Source organism: Belonocnema kinseyi, chromosome 7, assembly GCF_010883055.1.
Source record: "Belonocnema kinseyi isolate 2016_QV_RU_SX_M_011 chromosome 7, B_treatae_v1, whole genome shotgun sequence".
Taxonomy (NCBI): domain Eukaryota; kingdom Metazoa; phylum Arthropoda; class Insecta; order Hymenoptera; family Cynipidae; genus Belonocnema; species Belonocnema kinseyi.
In genome coordinates this window covers 102,406,235-102,430,920 of record NC_046663.1, presented here as the reverse complement: position 1 = coordinate 102,430,920, position 24,686 = coordinate 102,406,235, and the positions used below count along the sequence as shown (strand labels likewise).

The 24,686-nt window shown below is 29.5% G+C and overlaps 3 protein-coding genes across 6 annotated transcripts in view; 2 read left to right on the top strand and 1 right to left on the bottom strand.

Moving 5' to 3' along the window:
* LOC117176787 overlaps positions 1 to 2,720 on the top strand; it is a 7,143-nt gene extending 4,423 nt beyond the window's left edge. Inside the window, exon 3 of the mRNA XM_033367086.1 lies at positions 904 to 2,720. Coding sequence (XP_033222977.1) covers positions 904 to 1,194 — 291 coding nt within the window. The 3' untranslated portion in view covers positions 1,195 to 2,720. The remainder of the gene's footprint in view (positions 1 to 903) is intronic.
* Positions 1 to 6,322, bottom strand: part of LOC117176784 (rapamycin-insensitive companion of mTOR) — a 20,593-nt gene extending 14,271 nt beyond the window's left edge. Inside the window, exon 1 of the mRNA XM_033367081.1 lies at positions 6,258 to 6,322. The gene's annotated coding sequence lies outside the window, so the exon portion shown is untranslated. The remainder of the gene's footprint in view (positions 1 to 6,257) is intronic.
* LOC117176785 (sex-lethal homolog) overlaps positions 2,853 to 24,686 on the top strand; it is a 35,418-nt gene continuing 13,584 nt past the window's right edge. The window contains exons 1-5 of one of the 4 annotated variants that reach the window (XM_033367084.1): positions 2,853 to 2,980; positions 10,574 to 10,883; positions 15,158 to 15,333; positions 15,442 to 15,555; positions 16,268 to 16,428. In XM_033367084.1, the coding sequence (XP_033222975.1) occupies positions 2,946 to 2,980; positions 10,574 to 10,883; positions 15,158 to 15,333; positions 15,442 to 15,555; positions 16,268 to 16,428 (796 nt within the window). In that variant the 5' untranslated portion in view covers positions 2,853 to 2,945. Of the gene's footprint in view, positions 2,981 to 4,485; positions 4,946 to 7,640; positions 7,743 to 10,573; positions 10,884 to 15,157; positions 15,334 to 15,441; positions 15,556 to 16,267; positions 16,429 to 24,686 lie in introns of those variants that run through there. The other 3 variants (XM_033367085.1, XM_033367083.1, XM_033367082.1) reach the window with 3 other exon arrangements.

The following is a 24,686-nucleotide window of genomic DNA, read 5'->3' as shown; positions in this document are numbered from 1 at the left end:
TAGGGATTTAAGAGGAGTACCTGCGAAATAATACCATACTAATAACTTTTATCTTTAACCCGCCATCCCCCCTCCGTAAAAATGTAGTTTTTCGGTGCTTGGGTCATATTTAGGGCACTGTAGGAGGCTGGGTTAAAAATAAAATTTATTTGCATGGATCTATTTTGCAGACACTCCTCTTCAATCCTTTAACAGCGTGGCACGTTTCGATCAAACCCTGAAGTAGTATGAGTTCGATTTTTCGAAAATCCACATTTTTTCCATGTTAATTAAATGGGATTTTGAAGTGCCCGGTGGCACTGATATTATTTGCATTTCTCAAAAAAAAAGTCTTTTCTTTCTCCGGAAATGGAAACTTTATGAGGATTGACTTTTGCCCTCAAGAGTGAACACAAATTTTGCAACCATTTTTTAGACCACCCTAGGCTTGGAATGTTGGAAGCCATATTGTCATTAAAAATATTCAATGAGTGGGTTTCCCACCAAATTCAAGTCCTCCTGTAGCGTTGCCAAATTACACGACAATTTTCATTAAAAAGTTGAATTACACCACTTTAAAGCTCTTTTACACCTTCCGTTAATCGGTCGTCGACGGACTAACATGTCGGAATATCTAAACTCACTGAAAGTTTACTAAAATATTATTAGATTTCACTGCATTTTCCGAAGCTGTGAATGGATATTTCGACATGCTGGTCGGTCGACGAACGATTGACGGGAGGTGTAAAAGAACTTGCAGAATTAATTATTATATATTAATCGGTGGTGAGTTGTCAATATCTAATTTATAAAGTATTAACCTGAGTATTAATTTACATATTAATTTTGTATGATTTGAATTGGTAACCGTACACGTTTGTATTGTATATTTATTCATTTTGTTACCCATTTTTTGGATTTCAGAGATTCAAAATATCTACACGCAGGCGTCATAGATTAGAAGAACAGTTTACTCCAGATGGGAGTGCTGCAAAATCTGCAACCCCCCAGACTCGATCCCGTCACTTACTGGGACGAACACCCACAAAGTTGTACAGTCCTTTTGGCATTGAATCTCCAAGGCGTGCTTGGGGGGCTTGGGGTAAAGAAAACTTCCCATCAGATTCTAAAAGCTCTGAAAAATCTTTTAAGGACACTAAGCAAAAAAGATTCTTTAGTCTCCCCAAACTAACTGGTTTTCGCAATTTAAGATAAACTTCAATTTTCTCTCGAAAGCAATACTCAACGGAAAATACGTACAAAATTGAGGAGTAATTATACGTACTAATTATTACTTCAAACTGAGTAGCTATATTGTAACAGTTTATTAAATATGTAATTTATTTAATTATTTCCTTACATTAGGTTACTTTGTTCAGTTTCATTTTTATCTAAAAGCTACATAAGTGGATAGGACATGTCTAATAATAAAATCTATAATATACTCCTTTAATTACCTTCAGAGAAATATATTTGTTGTCTTTTAGAATCATTGGGTAGACATTTTATAACGATCCAAAGATAAACTATTTACTGAAAATTTGTCGGCATTTTATGAAATCCACAAATACTTTTGACCAATAGTTTAAGGAGCAAATGCAATAAATTAAACCACGAAATCTTGCAGCGATTGACTTTTTTCGATTGAATTGCAAACTGTTTGATAAATTTGCTCAAAATCTTGTTCTTTGCATCTTAAACTATCAAATTTACTTATTTGACCATGCATTTCATAAAACTCACAAATAAAATAGCTTACTATGACATGTCTATTAAAAAAAAAACAGATTTCGAGTTTTTGTATTTTATAATTATAGATATAAAAAAGATCAACGATATCAAATTCGCAGGTCGAAAAACTATTTTTATCTTACAAAATGCTTGCCAAGCTTACTGTTGTGACAGTACTTGCCAATCAAAGTACAATGACGTTTGAACTGTTCGTCGAGTAATAGATTTTTAATAATAAGAATAGTGTGATTAGAAAGGTATACGATACATAATAAAATATTAAATGTACTTTCAAGAAAATCAAAATACAGGTACTTAAACATTTGATTCTAGAAAATGATGTTTACTTGTCGTAAAGTGCACCTTAGTTATACTAATTTAGTAAATCACAAATAATGAAGTCTGACTTTAGCGATAAATAGATTAAGATAAAATTTCAATATCTGATAAGTGAACTTAGATATATACGTTTCATACTAAAATACCAGGTATTATGTACTATCCAAAAAAGTTTTAACTCGTACAAAAGTTATAAAATTAGAGGCAATTAGTCAGTATTAAAATTTTTTATTTGCAATTTCTAATTCATTGTGTTAAAGTTGATAATTACAATTTGATACAACAAAAAGTAGAGAACAAATTTTTATCAGCGGATTGAAGAGGTTGAAATTCCGCCGAGTTTACTTGATTGAAAGCAGTTACTTGTAACTGATGAATTTTATACTTTTATCAAACTTATTTTTATATTCATCTATACTACAATTATTTTTCTTGGTTCAAATCCTGATGATTGAATTTTATTGTATATCATTTAGAAGATTAATTAAAATAATTACTTAAAAAAAATTCAGTGAACAGGATTTTTTACAAGGAAATGAATATATTTATATTGCTTTTAGTGTTTTTCGAAATTCACACCATATTTATAATCTACGGATAACTAATTTACATATAAGCTTGTTTACGGCGAAAGTGTAACTTTTTATATTCAAATAAAATAAAAATATTTTATAAAAATAATGAAATATTACTTATTATTGTTTTTTTTTCCTTAAATTATAATGCGCGCGCCGCGAAAAATCAAAATACTACCGTCACCAGAAAAAGCAATTGTTTTTCCGCCATGTCTGCTTCATGTCACAGAATAAACGCTGCTAGAAATTTTTTATTCCGTAATTAGTTCTATGTTTTTCGGATAAAGTTTGTCTATAAAGTTGAATTTTCGTCTATTCGTGATGTTCGCGCCTGCCTCTTGGGGTGAAGCAATCAGGTGAATAACTTTTTAGCATAAGTTAGAAATTTTTTTTGTAGGAAATACAAATTTCAGATGATTCGAGAATTGATATATACATATAAAATATAATTAAAAAGAAGCATTCTTGATATCTAAATAAATGTAATTAATATAATTAGGTTGATTCTTAACCAATATATTATTGAATTACGAAAATATTTTTGCTAAGACACTCCCTTGCTTTGTAATACTAGATATTTGTACCCGGGCCCCCTTTTAGACCTAATCATCATTTCCCCCCCTTAACTTTAGAAAATAATCTAAAACACCTGCAATCAAGAATTTTTAACCAATTTCCCCCCTTTTTTGCAAGGTTTTGATTCATTTTTTAAGAATCATAAACAGAAATGCTAGTGATTAAAAAAAAGATGCTTCGAAAGGATTAATTTTCAACAAATATAGTTAATTTTTTAATTAAATAATTGTTACCGAAATAGTTGAATCCTCATCAAAATAGTTTCATTTTCAACGAAAGGGATGACTTTTTAACTAAAACGATGTATCTTCAGCCAAAAAAGATACATTTTCCATCCGAAAGGACAAATCTTCTACAAAACAGTAGAATTTTAAAGAAAAAAATGAATGTTTAACAAAATTATTGATTTTTCTAACAAATAATTAAATTTTTATCCATGAAAGACAAATTCTCAACGAAAAACGTAATGCACAGCTTATATTTAAACTTTAATTTTTTAAATTTTTAATAGAAAATAGTTGAATACCTCCAATAAAGACGAATTTTCAACAAAGCACTTATTATTTAATCAAAAGCGATTTTTAAGTAAAGAAAGAAAAAAATGCAACTAAATTGTGGAATTTGGAAACCAAAAAGTCTTATTTTCTACAAATCACTTGATTTTTCAACTCGAAAATTCGACGAAAATGAGGAGCCTTTAACAAAATCTTTGAATTTTCATAAAATAATAATTCAGGACAGTATCTAACTTTGGGTATGTTCCGATTTGAGCAGTTGAGAGTTATTTAAAGTTTCAAAGTTGGCAATGCCAATGTATAAGCATAGGCTGCCGGTGCGCAATGATGCCTATGCTTATACATGGCATTGCCAACTTTGAAACTTTAAAAAACTCCCATATACTCAAATCGGAACATACACTTTATCGCATTTAATTTAAAAAAAAAGGAAGAAATTAATTTTGCGTTATTACGTAGTTCTATTGAATTGCGAAAGGGGCGCTAAAAAAAGCAACCGCTTCTGCGAGAAGACTTATCGAAGAAAGTGTCCCAAGAAACGCCGGACAATTTAATGAGTTTATCGAAAGTATTACACTACAAGGTGGGCAACCTTTCAAATTCGAAATGTCCCTATATTAATTTGATTTACACAAAAAAGTACTAAAACGCATAAAAGGTACATTTGAAAAATTTAAATTTCAAGCGCCAAAGCGTAAACCGGAAGCGAAGACAAATTTGCAGTTCCGCCTCTCTCTTAGTTTTAAAGTCAGCCGTTAGGGGGCAGAAACGCGAACCGGAGAGAGGCAGGTCAGGAACTCGAACCGGGCGCTTCGCTGGCTTTTGGCTTTGGCATCTCGAAGACACGCGCTTCAGGTGAACCTGTGACCGATCGTGAATCCTTCAAACAAACCGCAAAAAGTTCTCGCTTTCGCATTCCTTGTACCGAAATTTTCTTGCGAAATCAGTTCCACTTCTCGAGTGTTCGAATTCCCTTTGATACGCGAAGCTGAATTCTCGTGATCTCCCTAATCGCGAACCATCACCTTCGTCTCGTTAGTGCATTTTATATTTCTTTGACTACACATGCTTACGTAATCAGACACAACTATCAAAAACTTGTGACGCGAGTGCGTACATTCAGTTTTCTCCTCTACCTTTTCTTCTTTAACCGCTTTCCTGGTTTTCCACCCACAATCGCCGCCTGTCTCCTTCCAGCCGTATTTCGTCTCTTTCGCACGCGCACCGAAGGTAAGTTCCTATCTCTCTCACTGACTCACTCATTCTTTTTTCTTTTACTCCCTCGCATCCTCTGCCGCGTTCTGAGTTCTGACAGCTTGGTCGATCGCTCTGGCTCTGCCAAGATTTTCACTTTACCGCCTTTTTACATTTCTTTTACAACAACAAAAAATGGGCACTTGTAAAATGCGATGATAATAATTACGCAGTCAAATTTTTTCATTTAGAGAATTAAGTTTTAAGAATTGTGAAATAAAAGACGAAAACAGGAAGTAGTTCCACGTTTGCTTCCTGTTTTGTGGTTATCACTTGTAATGAATTCCAGCTTTATGAACTTTATAAAGTTTTTAAATATGAAAATATTGTACTTGTACTTACTTTGGTACTCTGGGATATAAAAAACAAGCTACTGGTAAAAATCAATTTTCCGGTCGATGTCCAATGTTTTCTTTAAATTGTATATATTCAATTAAAACTCGTAGTTATCAATTGCTTGGTAATTTTGTAGTTTATATTTAACTTTTTTAATGTGAATTAAAAAATAAATTTAATTATTTTTAACACCACAATTCATTAAAGAAGCTCGCGTGGTTGTTTTAAGGTTAGATCATTACTTTACTCAATGAGTGAAACTTAAACTTTGTTGCTATGCAGTTAATATTGTTTATTCTTTGCTTTCGCCAATGTTCACCAGTATATAATGTATCTGATAGATCCAAATTTATTTCAACGATTTTAACAACATAAACTGACAGTTGCATTCTTCATATGAACACATATTTTCTAAATAAAAGATATTCACTAAATTTTAACAGAATAATATTAGAATGCACTTTATGTAAGCATTTCTTTCTTTTACATTAACAAATTAAAATTCTTTTATTTTAGTTAATTAAGATTTTTTAGCATTATTATTTCATGAAATAAAAATATTGGTAAATTTTAACAGGTTAAGTTACTTTCTAATGACTTGAAAAAAGTAAGTGTCACAGTCTTAAATTTAAATTACACTATTTTAAATTTTATTTTTTGAATGATACGAATATAAGACCACATATTTTATGAATTAATAATTGAAATATGGATTAAAAATTAATAATAACAATACATTTTTTATGAAGACCTCGATCATCCGAGGTAATGTGGGGAGGAGATACCTCGAACTAACGAAAACTCAGTTAATACGGAAGAAGTACAGCATTCGGAAGAGTTATCTATTTTTAATATATTTTAAATAGAAAGGTAAATAGAAACAATTAGCAAAACAAGGAAACAACTTAAGAATGTGGATTTATCTTTATGGTACAAAGCAATTCTATCTAACCTGGCTCAAGCAAGTCGGTAATAGAGCACTGTTTCAATCTGCTCAATCGTTTTTTAGCTGCAATATTGCATCGGATAACGCGGAGCCTCGGATAATCGAGGTTCTACTGTACAACTGTACAAAAATAGAGAGCGAGTATGCCAATTTTATACGACCTATGCAATTGTGCAAGCATGCAAATATTGTTGCATACATACATATTAAAAATTATATCATGAATGTGTTTGCTTCTAAAAAATAAAAACAAAAGGAGACTGAAAAATATTTAAATAAAAAAATACGGAAGTGACTAGTATTACGGAACTTTTCGTAATAAGTCCTATGAAAAATTCCGTAACGCTCCACATTTTAACTGAAGAAATTTATATTTGAAGTCGTTCGAAATTGATAATTTGAAATGTAAACGTTCAAAACTGGATGACACTTTCGAAAATTAGTGAATGTAAACTGATTAAATTGTAGAGTAAAAAAAATGTACGGTTCAATCGTTCAAGATTCGGAAATTGCATTCCAAAGCGGAAACCTTATAATTTTCAAACATTACACTGATAGAAATTTAAAGAGATTCACGGAACTGCTCCTTGATCTTATTCTAGCTTCTGCACAAGAACTAAGATCTCGAAACCCTTGCTTTAAAAACAAGGGTTCCGCGATCTTAGTTCTTTCGCAAAAGCTAGAATAAGATCAAGGACATTTCCGTGAATTAATCTCTTGAAATTTCTCTCCGTGTATTAGTTGAGAAATTCCCAATTAAAAAAATCAAATTAAAATATTTAAAATTGTGAGAATTCTCACTTTCTCAATTTATTTTAATTTTGCTCAACACTTTTTTAAGATTTTGTTAGAATTATAATTTATATCTAAAATTAATGGAAAAAAGGTATTTAAAAAATTTATGTGCAAATAAAAAATGTTGAATTGAAGTTTTTTTTAAAATTTTGTACTTGAAAAATGTACAAAAAGACAAGCTAAGATAATATTCTTTTATAAATTTGCCATACGCATAGGAGTATTAATATTTGTAGAGTACTTAAACATTAAAATTAATTCTCTTGATAAATTGTAAACAAAAAATGAATATAACTACAAAAGTTTTAATGTCTTTAAAAATATTTCATCACTTGCAAAAATTTCAAACTGATAAGAAAGCCGAAAATAGAATAATCTTTCGAAGGTCATGTATTGTCCCTTGCATTTTAATAGATTCAGGTAAAGTTTTCCGAAGTTTATTGCCGCCCCACAAACCAGATTATTTTGAGTGATTTATAAATATTTGGGAAATTCATCGCCAAGGTGAACGTTTAGATACCTGCGCCACTGTATGAAGCAGTGGAAGGGGGAGACCAAAGAGGGTTCAAACTTCAAATTTGAAACAGGCTCTTCGGTCCCTTTTACCTTCACTCTCATTCAGTGGAGTAGTCTGGTGATGAACGTAGCGATGGAGTTTCGAAACTTATTGGTAGATAATCAGATTTGGTTTATGCGGTAAGTCTAAAAGACAATTTTTTAAATATATTTTTTAATCTGTTTCAAATCTAGGACATAATCATTCGTAATAATATTGTCAGAGATATGTAAAAAAGGCCGTGGTTCTTTAAGGAATACAAAATTAATTTAAATCCAAATTTTCTAATTTCAAATTGCGTTTAAAAAAAGAAAAGATAGAATTTAGAAATATTATTCAATCCTTTATTACATTCTTAATTTTACAAATTTCAGCTTTTCGAAATATTTTTTCATTTTTTTAGGTAGAAGTTAGTTTGAGAAAATGTGATAAAAAAATTGTGGTGTTTTAAGATTCAAAGCAATTCTGGAACTTAAACCTTTTTGAAATATTATATATCAGACAGTATAATTTAAAATTCTTCAATGAAAAAAAATTGACTTGAATTTCGAGGAAGGATTTTCCAGTATCTTTATCCACTGTATTTTCAGGGTATTTTGGGAAATTTCATATTAAAAAAGTTAACAAAAATTCGCCGGCTTTGAATATAGATTTGTATGATTTTTATTGTTTTTTATTTTTAAACATTTCTTATATCATAATATCGTTATTTCTCAATTTTTTTTAAATGACCTTGACCTATCTTCCAAATTTGTAATGAACTTGTCCGGTATTAAGCTTAAGGTATTCTGTTCCAATGAGCTTAAATATTTATTTGTATGATTTTCAAGTTTTCGTTTTTTAAATTTTGTATTTGAAATTGCCGATTTTTTAAAGGACCTTGACTTAAATTCGAAAATTTTAATTAACTTGCCTGATTTTAAACTGATAGGATTCTGTTTCACCGATTTTAATATCTAATATTGATTTATACAGTTTTCATGATGGTTTCTGCTGTATATAGCATAATATCGACATTCCCATTTTTTTTATGAATTCTGATTTTAAACTTAAGAGACTCTGTTCCAATGAATCTAAAGAATATTTTTTGTATGATTTTAAAGTTGATTTTATTTAAAACTTAATGCATTCTGTACCGATGAATTTAAATCATATTTATTTGTATGATTTTCAAATTTTTTCGATTTTTAAATTTGTTATAGCATAATGTCGACTTTTTAAAGGACGTTGACCTAAATTTCAAGTTTTTACTATGTACCTGAAGGTCCGAACGTTCAAATGAACGAAATTTTTACTGATAATTATGTAAACTATAAAAAGGGCTAAAGTGTTTGTTCATTTATATTGGAATTAATTTATTATTGAAACAGAATTATAATGCATATTTTAAAATACAGTTGGGACAATATTGATGGATAAAATAAAAATGGGGGAAAATATTTCGTTCATTGGAACGCTCGGAACTTCAGCTACATGTTTTTACTGATTTTTTCGGATTTTAAACATTAGGGATTCTGTGCCACCGGTTAAAAATATTTATATAAATGATTTTTAAGATAGTTTCAAACTTCAAAATTGTTAAGACTGGTTTAAATTTTAAGATTGTAAATTCTATAAATTCCTTCAAGAAAGCAAATTTTTAAATTTTAACCATTTTCATTCGGCACTCTGAAAATGCGAAGGAATTTTTTCATGCGCATATTAAGAAAAACCTATCTATATTACATTTAATTTATTCTTGAGGTAATTATTTTTTGATATCCCTTGATCAAGAATTTGTATTCACTGCAGGCAAAGGTCAAAAGGTAGCATTCAGTGTAATTATTTATTGCACCTGTCGAGGGTCGCATTTTCATTGTGTACTAATACAAACAAAGGTAGGTTTTGGTAAACAATAGAAAGTTTTCCCGAAATTAAAATTGTAAATAACCTCTTCCTTTTGTTTATAATTAGCATTCAGTCGAAATGCATTTTATATTATACAGAGGGAAAACAAATTCAATTGTAAAGTTTATTTCTGAGTAGGAGTCTATTACAAAACTAATCATTTTGAAGGTGAAGAAATATTTGAATTCATTTTAAGATCTGAAAATTGATAAAAATCTTTAACTTTTTAGAAGTTAGAATATTGTTTTCATGTGAATTTTTAATATTTATTAAAAGTTTTACTTATTTAAGTGGAATTTAAGTCCCAAGAGAGCAATAAGATAATAGTAATACAATACAGTTAATTTCTTATTACTTTGAATTTATTAATTCTGTAATAATTTTCAGGTGCGTCAACAGAGATTATAATATAATTAATATTTTAAATTTTGGTTCCGTTTCATTAACTTTATTGCTTATTCAGGATGGCCACTCGATTGGGTATTTTTTGAGAGAGAAAAACCACAAAACGACTTTTTATTGTAATGTGTCCATGAAAATGGTTAGATTCTTATTTTAATAGAACATAATAATTTCAAACGCCATTTAATATTGCATACATTTGTGCAGGCTATTCTGGTTCTAAATTATTTAACAAATCTATGATTCCAAGTTGAAATTGTTCAATTTTTGATATCCCAATTCTAAAATTGATAAAATTTAAAGGATTAAATTTAAAAACTTGAATGATTGGGAAAATTTTTTGGATTTGAGTGGCCACTCTGTTATTAGAATCAACAATCTAGACCTTTTACAGATTTTATTTTTTCTCCCACCTGCGTATCAACTGATTCCGCTCAAGTCCTCATGTTTGCTTTTGTTTGTTTGTTTGTTTCTCAACTCCAGGTCTGACGTCGCACTGTTTTTGCGCATATTTATTTTGTATTTATTTTTTGTCTCTAAGAAAAAAGAAAAGATGATATACGTTCTAGAACGGGCCATCATCAGCCGGCACATGGTACTGTGCACAAAAGTCGTAGTAACAAATTTGTTTATATTTTTTGTATTTGCCGACCACACCGATGGTTTTTCTTGGTGGGATCAGTGGAAGCAACACACATCTGCAACAAATTCCGGCCACTGTAACTCCGGTTTTAGTAGACCAAAGATTCAACGGAAACGTCTGCAATTCCAACATGACGGACCATCAGCAGCAACGCCAGCAGCAGCAACATCATTTACAGCACCAACATCAGCAGCAACAGCACCAACAACAAAACAGGGGCAATGGAACGGACTCGAGGACGAACTTGATTATAAACTATCTACCACAGAGTATGACCGAAAAAGAACTCTACAGTATGTTCGTGACAATTGGCCCAGTTGAGTCCTGTCGAGTAATGAAGGATTATAAGGTAAGTTTCATGTGTCTTGAACCAAAAGTTCGTAATTTCTGGGGATGTTAGGGTTTTGTTGTTGTTAAGTTTATAATGTCTAAATGATGTCTAAAATTGATATTTATAGTAAAATATTAAATGTAGAAATTTGAAACTAAAAGATATTTCAAATTGATAATTGAATATCAGGCAAGGGAACAAAGTTCTGAAAAATTAAAATGTAATGTTCGAATTATTCCATCGTGTAATAAACGTAGGCAAACGGAAGTATATTCTGGGCTTTCAGATTCTGCCAAATTAACAACATTCACGGTCAGAGTACCGTGAATATTTATTCGCATTAATCGTAATTGTTCAAATTAAAGAGGCTTAAGTTTACCTTTAGATGAGGGTTTCATAAAAAAAATTTCTATGGTCTGAAAAAGTGAATCGTGTTCGGGTGTGTTTGAAAAGTCTGTGATTTTCTATTGCTGCATGAATTTTTTTCGCCAAAATATCAGTTTCTATAATACTAGTGCATATTTTTCTAAAGTCTTTAGAAAAAAGTAATTTTTTGAATAATCTAAATTCTTGTGTAAGGTAAACGGACCATTAATGGCACATTTAAAAAAGCAAACACATAAACACAATTTTAAAATGGGGAATTGGAATTGTTTGTACAAAAACCGTTGTCATAAGTGGCTAAGACATTATTTAATCGATTAGAACAAAAAATACATAATTAATTTTATAGTTAATTAATATAAATGGATATTTGTGAAGATAGTTTTAGGGATCGTCCATATATTACGTAAGACATTTTTCTTTTGTTTATATCGCTGTGTCCTTTTCAACTTGATAAAAATATTATTTTCGTCTTTATTCAAACAACAGAAAAACGTCTTACGTAATATATGGACAATCCCTTATCGCCCAATAGTGGGACACGAATTTTGGGGCATATCCGTAAGTGGAACACCAAAGAAGCCAATATTGGGACAAGGAAAATCCATTGGAGTTTATCAAAATAGAATGGCGCAATTTACTTATAATTTATTACAGAATACATTAAAAAGCAAGAATGGATCGTGATTACCGTTTAATTATTTTTTCTAAAAAAGTTGCTCAAAGTAGTTTATTGATTCCTCTAATTCTATCCTCAAATTTTGCCAATTGCTTAAGTAACTAATTTAATAATAGCGCATAATTTTTATTATTTTATAAAAATTAGTAAGTATGCATTAAAATTCGATATTGTAGATTAATATTTTCGATTTACTTGCAAATTAAAAAACTTGGTTGAAATATTTTTATTTTTTCAATAAAAAATCTTACTTGGTTAAAAAATCATGTCATGTTTAATTTTTAATTAAAACATTTTTGGTTTGAAATATCATCTGTTATAGTTTTTGATAAGAATTAATATTTTTTGGTAAAAAATTATACTTTTTTATTTTAAAATTCAAGAATTTGTTAGAAAATTGAAGTATTAGGTTAACCAAAAAAAGCTAAATTCTGATCAAAAAATATAATAGTTGATATTTCAACCAAAAAAGATTTTAATTACATATTGAAAGCAGTCGAACTTATTTTTAAGCAAAAAAAAAAAACAAAAAAGCAACGAATTTTCAATGAAACTGTTGAAGCCTGAACTTCGCAGATTAATTTTTAACCACAATTGCATTTTTCCTCAAGAAAGATGAAATTTACAATTAAAAAGATACGTTTACGAACCAAAAGACAAATTTTCATGAAAATAGTTCAAATCTTATGAAAAAACATTTTTCAGTCAAGAAATAACCAAAAATGTAATCAAACTGTTAAATTTTGAAGTCAAAAAGAAAATTTTTCTTCAAAACAGTTATATTTTCAACACAAAACTTAATTTATCTTAAAAAGTAAATCGATAATATTAATCTTATTAATATTATTCGTATTTCATATATATCTATAATATTAAATTTTAATGCATACTTACCTAAGCAGTTGTAAAACTTTCAGGTTATAATTGGAGGTTTTAATAAACTACTTCGAACAACTTTTTTAGAAAAAACAATCAATTGAACCACAAGGTTGTGTCTTAGGCAACTTCGCCAAAAATTTGTCCATATACTCGTACATCCTAGCTGCTGGATATGTTCTTGGAGAAGAATAAAAAAGTGTTAATAATGAAATTTATAATTTTGATTATGTTCATGTAACTTTTGATTTCCATATTTAAGAAGATGCCGTAAAGTATTTTATAATTATTCTAAAAAATGTGAATGGGGCATGTATGTAGCAGTTCATTCACACATTTTGAGGAATATTTTTTACTTAATGTATAACTTGTCAGGAAAAAAATAAATAGTAGCAACAAATTTAAAAGAACTTCAAAGATAATAGACCATTTTTGGTTTTATAATTTATGTTGGAATATAAAAGATACTAAACTATATTTATTACTGTCCCAGTATTGGACATACTTTTGACGTTATCCAAGTAATGGTCGGTTTACCTTAATTATCCAATACACTTTCAAAGAAAAATGTATAATTAGAATTTATTTTCTTTTCGTAAGAAAAACCATTGTAGAATCAAGAAAGACAGGCCGTAGTTTTTTCCAAACCGTCTTTTATGAAAATTATCGAATTTCATTTTATAATTTTTTTTAATAATGAGAACTAATGTACTTTCATTAGATGAATTGTTAGAGAATAAAAATGCTTAACGCATAATACAATGATTTTTTCATTAAAATAATCGAAATTTAAAAAATGAAGTCGCACAAATCATTTCCTATTCTTTCGACACTATTTTTTTTTTTTTTTTGTGAAAGTCAATCTCCACGAAGAGGAAAAAGCAGAAATAAGAAAACTAAGAATTAAACAATTTTCATGATGAGTCTCAACCTACTTAAACCGAAAGATCCTGATCGGATACCGTTTTATGTTGCAATAAAAGTGCTTTTCAAAAAAAAATGTCCGAATACAATTTTACTTCAAGATATTAAGCATTTATTTAAAAAAATTTAAAATCATTCCATAATCATTTACGTACAGCTTGAAATAAACCGATGATTAAAAAATAATTTTTAAGCACTTTGGCTGTCGTACCTGTTTTTTTCAAATATACAGAAACCTCTGTAAGCTGATCAGTTTTCATTTTGGAACAATATTTCATATTTAAGAAATTTAAATCCAGAAAAAAAACAACTACTCCGTCGATTTTTTAAATTTCATATGAAACATATCCGAACATCAGGCGAGAAAATTCTATAAGAAAAGTATAGGAGTAATATAATTTTCTAATAACCTTTTGCATTAAAGGAATATACATATAACCCTTTATATATTCAACAGTTATAATTTTACCAACTAATTTGTGGAACTATTTTGACTATTTAATTTTTAACAATCCCTAAGTCAATAATATTTTTTTTGATAATCAAAATTTCAAATTAAAAAAAAAAAAAGGTTCCCACGTTTATTTAATTTGTTTACTTGAAGTGTGCGCATATTTATGTAAGAATATATTATTCAGCAAAAAAGCTTCTTTTGATATCTTTTTTAGGTTGAAGCCGGTTGAGTTTCACCGTTTTTGTTTTAATCTTTGTTGTTGGTAATAATATAAATTTTTCTTTATTTTAACCAATTTAAAATGCTAGTAGTAAGAAAAAACCTTTGGTGATGTCGTGGTGAATTTATTGTGAGAATGATTTTACTTAATGTTATTTTCAAAATAGGACCGCCCACAAAATGTATGGAAAATGCCTTTTGGTTAAAGTTCAACCTGGTATGTTTTCATAATGCTTCAGGTGATGCACAATTGCACATGAAAAGTCGTGATGCGGCAATTTCACCATAAGGTTTTTCCCATACGTTTTGTGTCTGGTCCTTTATTATTAGAATTTATGTGAGTTAAGTAATTAGAAATGCTTTAAACATTTGTTTAAAAAAAATCATTGTGTACTTTTTGAAGGTATGAGGATGACAGAAACCTTATTTCGGTTTCATATTTTGAAATAAAATAAAAATACTTTGAAACATTGAAATCTAATTTAAAAAACGAAGTTGGAAAAAACGAAATTTCGGAATGACTAGTCCAATATTTTTCATATGCTTGGCTAGTCGTCCCGAATATATTCTCCAATTTTTCGGGACGACTAGGCGCAACCTTTTAAAAAATAGTTTATTTGTTTTCAAACTTAATAGTGCAATAATGATCTTGTAATTCTCACTAGCTTCATAGTTCCTTTTTAGGGTCCTTCCGAGTGACATAAATTACTTGTATAATGTATGAGTAATTATTCTTTCTTTCTGGATTTCTTACAGACTGGGTACAGTTATGGTTTCGGCTTTGTAAATTACGCAAAGGCGGAAGATGCAGCTACAGCAATAGCGACGTTGAATGGACTTCAAGTTCAAAATAAAAAACTTAAGGTTTCGCTTGCGCGACCTTCGGGAGAAGAGATTAAAGAAACTAATCTCTATGTTACGAATTTACCAAGGTAAATAGAAATCTGAAATATAAAAAAATAAAATATAATTTCAATTTTCTAAAATACAAGATAAATAAATGCTCAAAATAATTCTAACACAGCAACTGTATTTTTCAGAAATATAACGGATAACCAAATTGAAGACATCTTCAATAAATTCGGAGCGATCGTGCAAAAAAATATTCTGAAGGATAAACTCACAGGTCTACCAAGAGGTGTAGCTTTCGTGAGGTAAGTTTTCGAAAGTTGCTTCTTATATTCATTTATTTGTGCTTTGCAAGTGCTATGAATTTCGGTAAGAAGATAACAGTTTTTTAAATTCTGACCATTTTTATCATGTAATCTGAAAAAATTAAGGAATTTTCTCATTTTCATATTAAGAAAACTTGTCGATCTTAAATTTATTTTATTTTTAAGGTCTTTTTTTTATATATTTCTTGGTCGAGAATTTGTATTTGTATTATTTATAGATTTATTCAATAAAAATGTATTAGTATTTTTCAACGAATTCATTAAAAAAAATTATCATTTTTATTACGAACATAACAAACGTAAAACGAGAGAAAATTTTGTGCAAACGTTGCAATTAATTATTTTTTAATTGCTCGCCAGTGTGAATCAAAGCCGGGTGCACGAATTTGAAATTTGTAATGAATCCAAAATTAGCGAACAGGTGCGAGCAACGAACTCGTAAGTCACATTGTGTAATCGCACACTTGACAAATTTATGTTTTCACCTAATTTTATAGCACGCGTGGCACTAACGTGCACTAACTCGAAAATTTCACTGAAAGTAGATTACAGTTTTTAAATATTTATATTGTTTAAGTCTATTTGCGAATACAAAACAAATATTTTCAAGAAATCACTGGTTGATATTCAAAGCCAAAGAGGGTAATGCTAATTTTTGTATTTCTAAACAAGTGTGTATATCCTGCTTCAGATACGACAAACGAGAAGAAGCACAAGAAGCAATTAATCATCTCAATGGAACGATTCCCGATGGAGGTTCAGAGCCACTTAGTGTAAAAATTGCTGAGGAACATGGGAAGCAGAAGGCGGCGTACTACGCGGGATGGCAAGCAGGTTATAATCAAAGTCGTGGTGAGTGTATCTTCACGATTTTTTTGTTCTTATTTTATTTTTATTTCTGACTCTCAACATTCTTGAAAAGAGGGTTTATGCCAATACTTGCAGAAAAGGTCATAAGTAAAGAAAAAATATGTTCAATTTTTGAAATAAATGTTGTATTGATTGTTCTTATCCCTCTTTCACTGATGTTGAATTCAACGATTTTTCCATTAAATATTTAACGCGTTCGTTTGTTAGATTGATAGAATACACTATATTTTAGGTGCAACCCACTAGACTTATTATTTGAAAAAATAGTGGTAGATTCTTGATATTAGTCTGCTAATTTGTATTCATTTCGTAGGAAAGAACTTTTGTTTCGCCCTTGGCTGCCTTGTCATTTTTCTTGTCAATTTCGTTCAGAAACACAATCCGGCTTAACATGCAATTGATTCTTTGCAAAAATGAAAAAAAAAATTGAAAATTGTTTAGATTTATATTTAAAATTTATTTTTGAGTAGTTTCATAATGGTTACAATTGAGTTGGCGAATCGATTAAGGACAATTAAAATTATTTCTCTTGGAGTGGAAAGACCCCCTGGAGGCTTTCAAATTTTTTTCCAATTTTAATTTTTGAAGGCCATATATAGATGTGTAATTTTTTCCTGTAGATAAATAGTTGTAGCTATTTTAGTTTTCCAATTAAAGCCAAAAAACAATAATATACCATCTTCAGGGAATGAGCTTTGGAATGTCCTTCGACTGATAGAATAAGAGGAATAACAAAATGTATTGAAAAAATAATTCTTTATTTTTATTTGTGCTCGGCACATATTAAACTTCTCTAACTTTCAGCGTTTCTTTTATCTATATAATATCGGGAAACAAAAAACTTCAGTCGAGAAAGTTGTTAATAACTTTGCAAAAAAGTATTCTGGTAAATTTTAGTTTAAACCAGATGTCTCCAAAGGTAGATCTGTATCTACTAGCGATCCCAGGCCAATAGGTTCACGCTAAAATTGAGAGTTATGAAATGAAATAATTAATGTTCAGTTTTCGTTACTTTAATATTGTTAAATAAAATATTGAATGCAATTGTAATTTTTTATGCTCAAAATTTAATTTTCAAATTAAATTAAAAAGTAGCAAGAAATTCACGTGTCCTTGAATTTCTATTACCTAATATTAAAAACATAATCAATTTTAAAATCCATAATAACCAATTTTTCAATATTAAAAGTTTAAAAAATTGTTAAATGGACTTAAATAATTTATTATATTATTATATCTATCAGATACAAAAAAGAAACAATTACCATTTTTACGATCTGTTAATACCAATGCAAAGAATTTTTCCCCTTCAGTTGCGATAGCGTTTTTCAAAACTTTTATATTAAAAATTAAAAATTACTTTTTTCAAGTTTTTTCAGAATAATTTAATTTTAAAGATTTATACTTCAAAAAATTCACATTTTCAGACGTAAAAATGACGAAATATTAATTTTTTAATGTAGAAAAAAATGTGTGGCATCAATTTTAATTTTTTTTAAATGTAATACAATTTTTAAATTCTACTTTTTAAGCCGATTTGACTTTGACTCTTGAAAGTATTATCAAATCAAAAATAATTTTTATTTAAAAGCGCTAATGCAATTTCAATTCCTTTGAATTTTAAGTATTCAATTTTTAAAGTTTTTAATTTTTTCTATTTTCGAACTCTTAATCTCGAATAATTTTATTTACATATTCTCGATTAAAAAAAAAAAACTCTTTAAATTTTGAACACCTTGGATTTATTTTTGACCCCTTATTTTTAGTATTATTAATATCAAAAACATTGATTTGTGAACAATTATCGGCAATTGCTTAGTTCAAACACTTTAAATAAAATACTCTGTATTTCAAGCTCTGTCAAGTTATACCAGAAAAAAGGGTTCTCCGAGCCCTTCCAACTGGGATTTTTTTCAAAGGGGTCATAAATTTCCTCTGTTTCCCGTCGAAAAAAAATTGGTAGATAGCGCGCGGACTGTAGTGAGTCTCAGCTGTAATTATTAATGTAGTTCACCAGAATCAAAGATAAAAACTAATTAAATAATCAGGTAATGTAAGAGTATTATGAATAAGTGAATAATATTGTAAAATGTCAAATAATTTATTCATTGAATATTCTCTGCAATAGAATGTTTTCCATAAATATATCCTTTAAAAAATAAAATTAGAGCATGCTTTACAAAGCCTTAATGTGTCTTCTCACTCCCAGCGAAATAATGTTATGTTCCCTTATTCGTTCTGGCAACTAAACTGTATGATAGTAGTAGTAGTAAACAACTTCTAAATTACCATTGTTTCAAATTAAAATTGTTTCATTCTGGATTTCAACAGCTAGTTTGAAATTAAGCAATTTTCAAACTATCAATTATTGAAGCATTGTTCCGATTCGAATAGAAGAATTGTTCAACTTAAAACAATTCCATTTAAAATGTCATACAGTACCTTTCCACCTATCGTGAAAGTCTGGGACTAGGATTCGCATTAGGTGAGCTACCCCCACCACATCAAAAATCTTTCTCGCCGTGCGTTTTATCCTCACAACTGATTGGTTGAGAAAATCGAATCTATTCCTCATTTTTCTTAAAATCCCCCCTTCCACCCTTTCTCGTCAAATATACGGTATTTAAAAATACAATACTTTTTTAATTACGCGAAAAATTCTCTGAAATTAATTAATTTTACTTATTTTTGAATAATAATTAAAGCAATTATAGCACTTAAATAAATTATTTATGAATAAATAAGGTACACGTTTCAAGTGCTAAACCATTATAAATAAATACTCTCAAAAATCTGTTCAAGCTGAAACATTAAGCATTTTGAAAATGTAAAAGCTCGAGATAGAAGTTGTTATCTAATGTAAAATTGGAACATTTACAAAATATACAGTAGTTTTTAAATAATTGTTTAGAAGGTGACCAATTTTTATTTCAAATTTATTTAAATACCTAATTGAAAAATGGAATATTCCAAATCCATTAATTGCAATGTTAAATCTTATAACTTGAACAATTTTTAATTTGATTTTAAGAGCACTAAAGAGTAGGGCGGAGTAAAAATACTGAAATAAATTGAATCGTTTGAGCTGAGGGGAAACAATCTTGTGGATTAACATTCGACAAAAGTGAAAAAACATGTAATCAGTAAAATTTAACAATTTAAAATTCAAAATATTTCCCATTGGTTCAAAAATTATGACTCAATAAGAATTTTTGTTTAAATGCGTAAAAAAATGTTTTTTCTTGTATTGAGTCGTATGCACACATTTAATCAAATTTGAATATGTCGAACCTAAAATTCATTCAGCTTAAACCAAAGAAAAATTGGACCATTTTGGATTTTCGGAAAAAAACTTGTCGTGATTTAAGATTTTTGGGAGTTCCTATTTTTTCCTATTTTGGAACGCTATGAGTATTAATTATATTAAGGCAGATATGACAACTCTTGGAAAGTAATATTTATGAGAATGATATTAAACGTATCAAAATGATGCATTTAACTCATTTTATTTGTTCTCAGAAATTTTTGTATCACTGTGAATATATTTCCAACGCCCTGAGTATACCCAATTTTCAACAAAAAAAACTCTTTGCTGACAGAAATTTCGACATGCAAAAATAAATGTACAATTTTTCTCCTTTTCCGTGAGAAAATCACCCTATTTCCCCTATTTAAGCTCATCTTACGCTGTGATCTCTGTTATGTTGATTTTACATACCAATCCTTAAAAAGACTGATTTGCTACAAGTTTTATTTAGCACAAAAGTTGAAAACTTGAGAACTTTGGATAGGCATGTGTTTTCCACGGAGAAAAGAATCTAAGAAAAATAGCAAGGGTACCTCTTATGCCTTCGTGGCAGTTTTTTTTCTTGGTACCCTAGCTAGAATGAATGCATTTTAACCACGAACAAGAGACCCTATCTCTGGACCGTGATGTGATTGTAAGGAACCCTAGCGATTTCGGCATGGGTTTCTTGCGCTCCGCATTCCCGCACCATACTTGCATGACAACAAGCGCTAGTAGGCGTGACTCATTAACTCCCTTGAGAAAAACCCATACCGAAATCGTAAGGGTTTCTTGCACGGCGAAGTTAAAATTCTTCTCGCACAGCGATGTTACTTTCCAATCATAAGCTCGAGCTGTATTATCATGCAATTTATGCTTTGCTAGTGTAGAGACTTGTCACGCTCAAATTGCGTGAGTTCAAGCAAATATAGCACGAACTTCGGGCCAATTTTGCACATAAAAATTTCTTACTTCAATAAGAGTAGCTCAACTTCCTATTATTATTATTATTTTTTTTTTCTTCGTACATATAAAACAATTTGCATTACCCTATAATTGATAAATATTTATAAATTACAATTAACTTTTTAAAAAGTTACATTGAATGCCAACATTTTAAAAAAAGTTGGTATTGGGATGAAAACGAGTCTAGGAAGTCACAATAAGTGGTAGTGTGGTAGGTGGGAGAGTACTGTAATCGAAAACTTCACAATTTAAATGATTCCATTTGTGTAAGATTATAAATGCTTCAAATTTTAGATTTTTAATTTTGGACCGATTTCAAATTAGTAAAATTCCTTCTTGAAAATCAAATTGTAGATTAAAATTTTATTATTAAACATTTTCAAAGACAACTTTCTAAAGTTGAATTATGCTTAAAAGTTTAAAAACTTTAAAATTTAAAGTTTATTGTTAATTCTTCAAAGTTAATTTTGGAAGGGTTTTGCTAAAGATAAATTATTTAATTGTGAATTTATCAGTTAAATTAATAGTTAAATTTTGACAGCTGCAATTTTAATTAGTACAATGTCTGAATGTTTCACAAGATGATAATTTTTTTAAATATTTCAACTTCACATATTCTAAATTGTAAGTATCCTAGTTATGGTGAAAAATATTTTATTCTTAACTTTTTCATTTTTGACGTTCTATTTCTTAGTTTAATAAAGTAGCTTCAATTTTAATTGAAAATGGTTAAATTGTATGTTTAATTTTTGTCAATTTTAAAAGTTCCTTGTAATTTGGGATATTAGACTTTACAGTTTTTCTCATTAGAAACATTTATAATTTTCCGACTTAGCAATTTTCTTATTGCAATTTAATTTACTTTTGGATTGCACATCGTACGAAATTGCCAGGAATAATGTTTGAAATGTTGGCCTCTGAGAGGATTTTAAACTAATAATCATTTAACTTTTTTGCCAGCTAAACTGGCGGCCTCTAAATAGGACCTCGGTGACCTCTTGCAATAGATCGTGAACAAAACGATCGAAAGCTACGTTCCGATTTTTCTTAATTCTTTTAAACAAGCGTACGATGATACAGCTCGCGGTGGAATTTGATAGCCAATTTGGTTTTGTGGTAACACTAGCGCGAATCGTATCGCGAACCCGTGAAACATGCGTAGTTTTGTCGTCGAAAAAGGATCGGTAGTGTTGTGTAGTGACTGGATTGAGCCGCCATGGAGACTGAAGGCAACGACAGGATTCGCTGTCAAGAAAGGTTCAACTGCTGGGTTTCTGTCCGAAGGATTCAATTCCGAACGTTGCGACACATTGCACATTTTTCATTTTTTTTTCTCTTCATTTTGGACTCCACGGGCTTGGTTTAATTGCCAGTTTCAAGACACTACTACCTAGATATTATATTGATTTTGTATTTAATTCTCAGTCCGCCAATGTTACAACTGTTATTTTATTCGGGCATCGTATGAGGTAACAGGTTTCGTACTGCATTTTGTGTATTTTGTACAGCATTTTTCAAGAAATATATTTTTTCACGTGATTGCGGATATTTATATTTTACCCTTTCTTGTTTATCCTATTCCAAATAGAGAGAAAACTGGGGCATTTTTGATTAAAGGCGAAAAAGTTTCAAGAGTGCAAATTTTGCTTATGAACTCACTTCGTTTTGAGAGTCGATAGATCTTAGTCGCAGAATTTTCATATAATTTAACAAAATAAAATTATATATCTTTTTAAGTTCTGAAAGAATATTGTAGAGGAAAATAAATTTATAAAAAAATTATGGATTTGAAAAGTTCAGAAATTAAACAAATATATTTGTAATTCATTTATATTCATTATATTTGCAACAGCAATAATATAGAACAGTTTCTAACACTCAGTGTTAGTTTACAGCTTATATAAAATTAAACAATAATCTTGAACTAGATAATGACAATGATTGAATACATTATTTTTATTAGTACTGGTTGCAAATTCATGTTAATTTTTTTTTTAATTTTGAGTTTTCGAATCAATTTAGTTTTCCCTCTGGCAACACAACATGTAGTTTATTCAGCATAAGCAGCGGAGCTTGAAAAATACTTGTTCTGAAAATAAATTAGGTTCTCGAGTTTTTTTTATAGCTATGATTGTGCTGTTCAATGTTGGTAAAATTTAGTGCATGAATACGTTTTGTGGATAAGTTAAAGCAAGTTTTCAAAATTAAAATTGGTTAAGGACTGTCAGTAAAAAAAATCTGCTTCGCTCACAAGTTTGAGCGCGCCTAGGGCGCGCGACGGTTGAATCTCGCGCTTCATAGGTTACCTCGCGCTTCGCGCTCGAACATAATTACACCTCGCGCTTCGCGCTCGGATATTTATTCTTTGCATTTGGAATGCTTGGAAAAAAAATTTATTAAAAAGATCTCTTTTAAATGGCAGTATTTATATGCGTCTTCAAATTTTGAATTGTCTACTTAATTAAGTATAGTCAAAGATTAAGTTTCTCAAAGCTCTGTAGGCTTTGAGGTGCGCATTCTCATCGTGACACTCGTGCTGCGCGCTCGATTTCCGACAGACATTTGTAAACAGGTTTTGTTGGATTTTTTTTCTCGCAACTTTCGTGGTTTTTCCACACATTTTTTTTTATTTTACTTTTTTCAACGTTATTTTCACGAATAAAACAAAAAGTACACGTCCTATCAAGAAATGATTCTTCACGAAATTGTAGATCTTTTTTGGGATGACCATTTTTGTTAATTCATCTTTTTTATTATCCTACATAGTTTGTCCACAAAATGGAATTTTTTATTTTCAATTCTTTATGCAATCAAAATTTGAAATTTCGATTTTTGAAGAAAATCCAAAAATTTGTTATGATAATCTTGTAGGGCTTTCAAAAAGAAATGTTTTTCTTCTCTTGATTTTTTTTCATATCGTGCGTTTTTCGGCTTCAAATTTTGATTTTCAGTTGATTGAAAAAATTTTGAAAACGCTATAACTCTGAGAATTTTCTTTTTATCGAAAAAAGTCATAAGGATAAATTATTTGTTCTTTTCAATACTATAAATATCCTCACATAGAATTTTCAAATTCAGAAAAAAGTGGTCTCAAAAATGTTCAAAATACGCTCACTTTTTGAATTCTTATCAAAAATGGCTGGTTAACGAACTCGTCCTTTCTTCTAGGACCTAGAAAAAGTGTGCCAAAGATGGATTTGATTCGTTCATTTTTTCGAGAGTAATCGTGTTTACGAACGAACGAACAAACGAACAAACGAACAAACGAACAGACAGACAGACGCCATCGTGAAAACCTGATTTTCGGATTCAGGGGGTCTCGAAACTTGGAGATCCGTTGAAAAAGGTGTGATGTCAAATTTCCGACAATTCTAATACTTTCCCAATCATAAATGATGAGAATGTAAAAAGTAGATTGTGCAACGGAAAATAAATTTCACCATTATCTCAACTATCAAAATCCTTTTTAAAAGAAAAGTAAAAACCGGTAAATGTTTAGATAATGGCTGTCTTGGTTGGGTCCTTTTTTTTTTTGTTTCGTTAAAAGATAACAGGAATTTCTCTGTAATTTCATTAATCGGAAATAAAAGAGTGAACTTTTCTCCAATATATAATTGGAACATTTTTGTATTTCTTCTGTACTTAGATCAAACTTGATTTTTCACTTATTGTTAGGCTATATGTTATCGCACTGCGACAATCAAAATAGGTTCAAAAGTATGTTAGTACAAATAAATAAATAAAATAATAATTGAGCTAATATAGATTAAATCTAACAAATCTTCTAAGAAAACTGTTTAAGGTAATACTTAGACCAACGAGTAATTCCATGAAATATAAGTCGCAAAAAGTCATTTTAAAGTCACTTTTAAAAAAGACATTATATATTATATAATACGAGGGTAGTTCAATAAGTCCTTAGAATGAAGTATAAAAACAATTTTTTTTGGGTAAATTTTTTTTTATTTTTCAACATAATCTCCTTGGA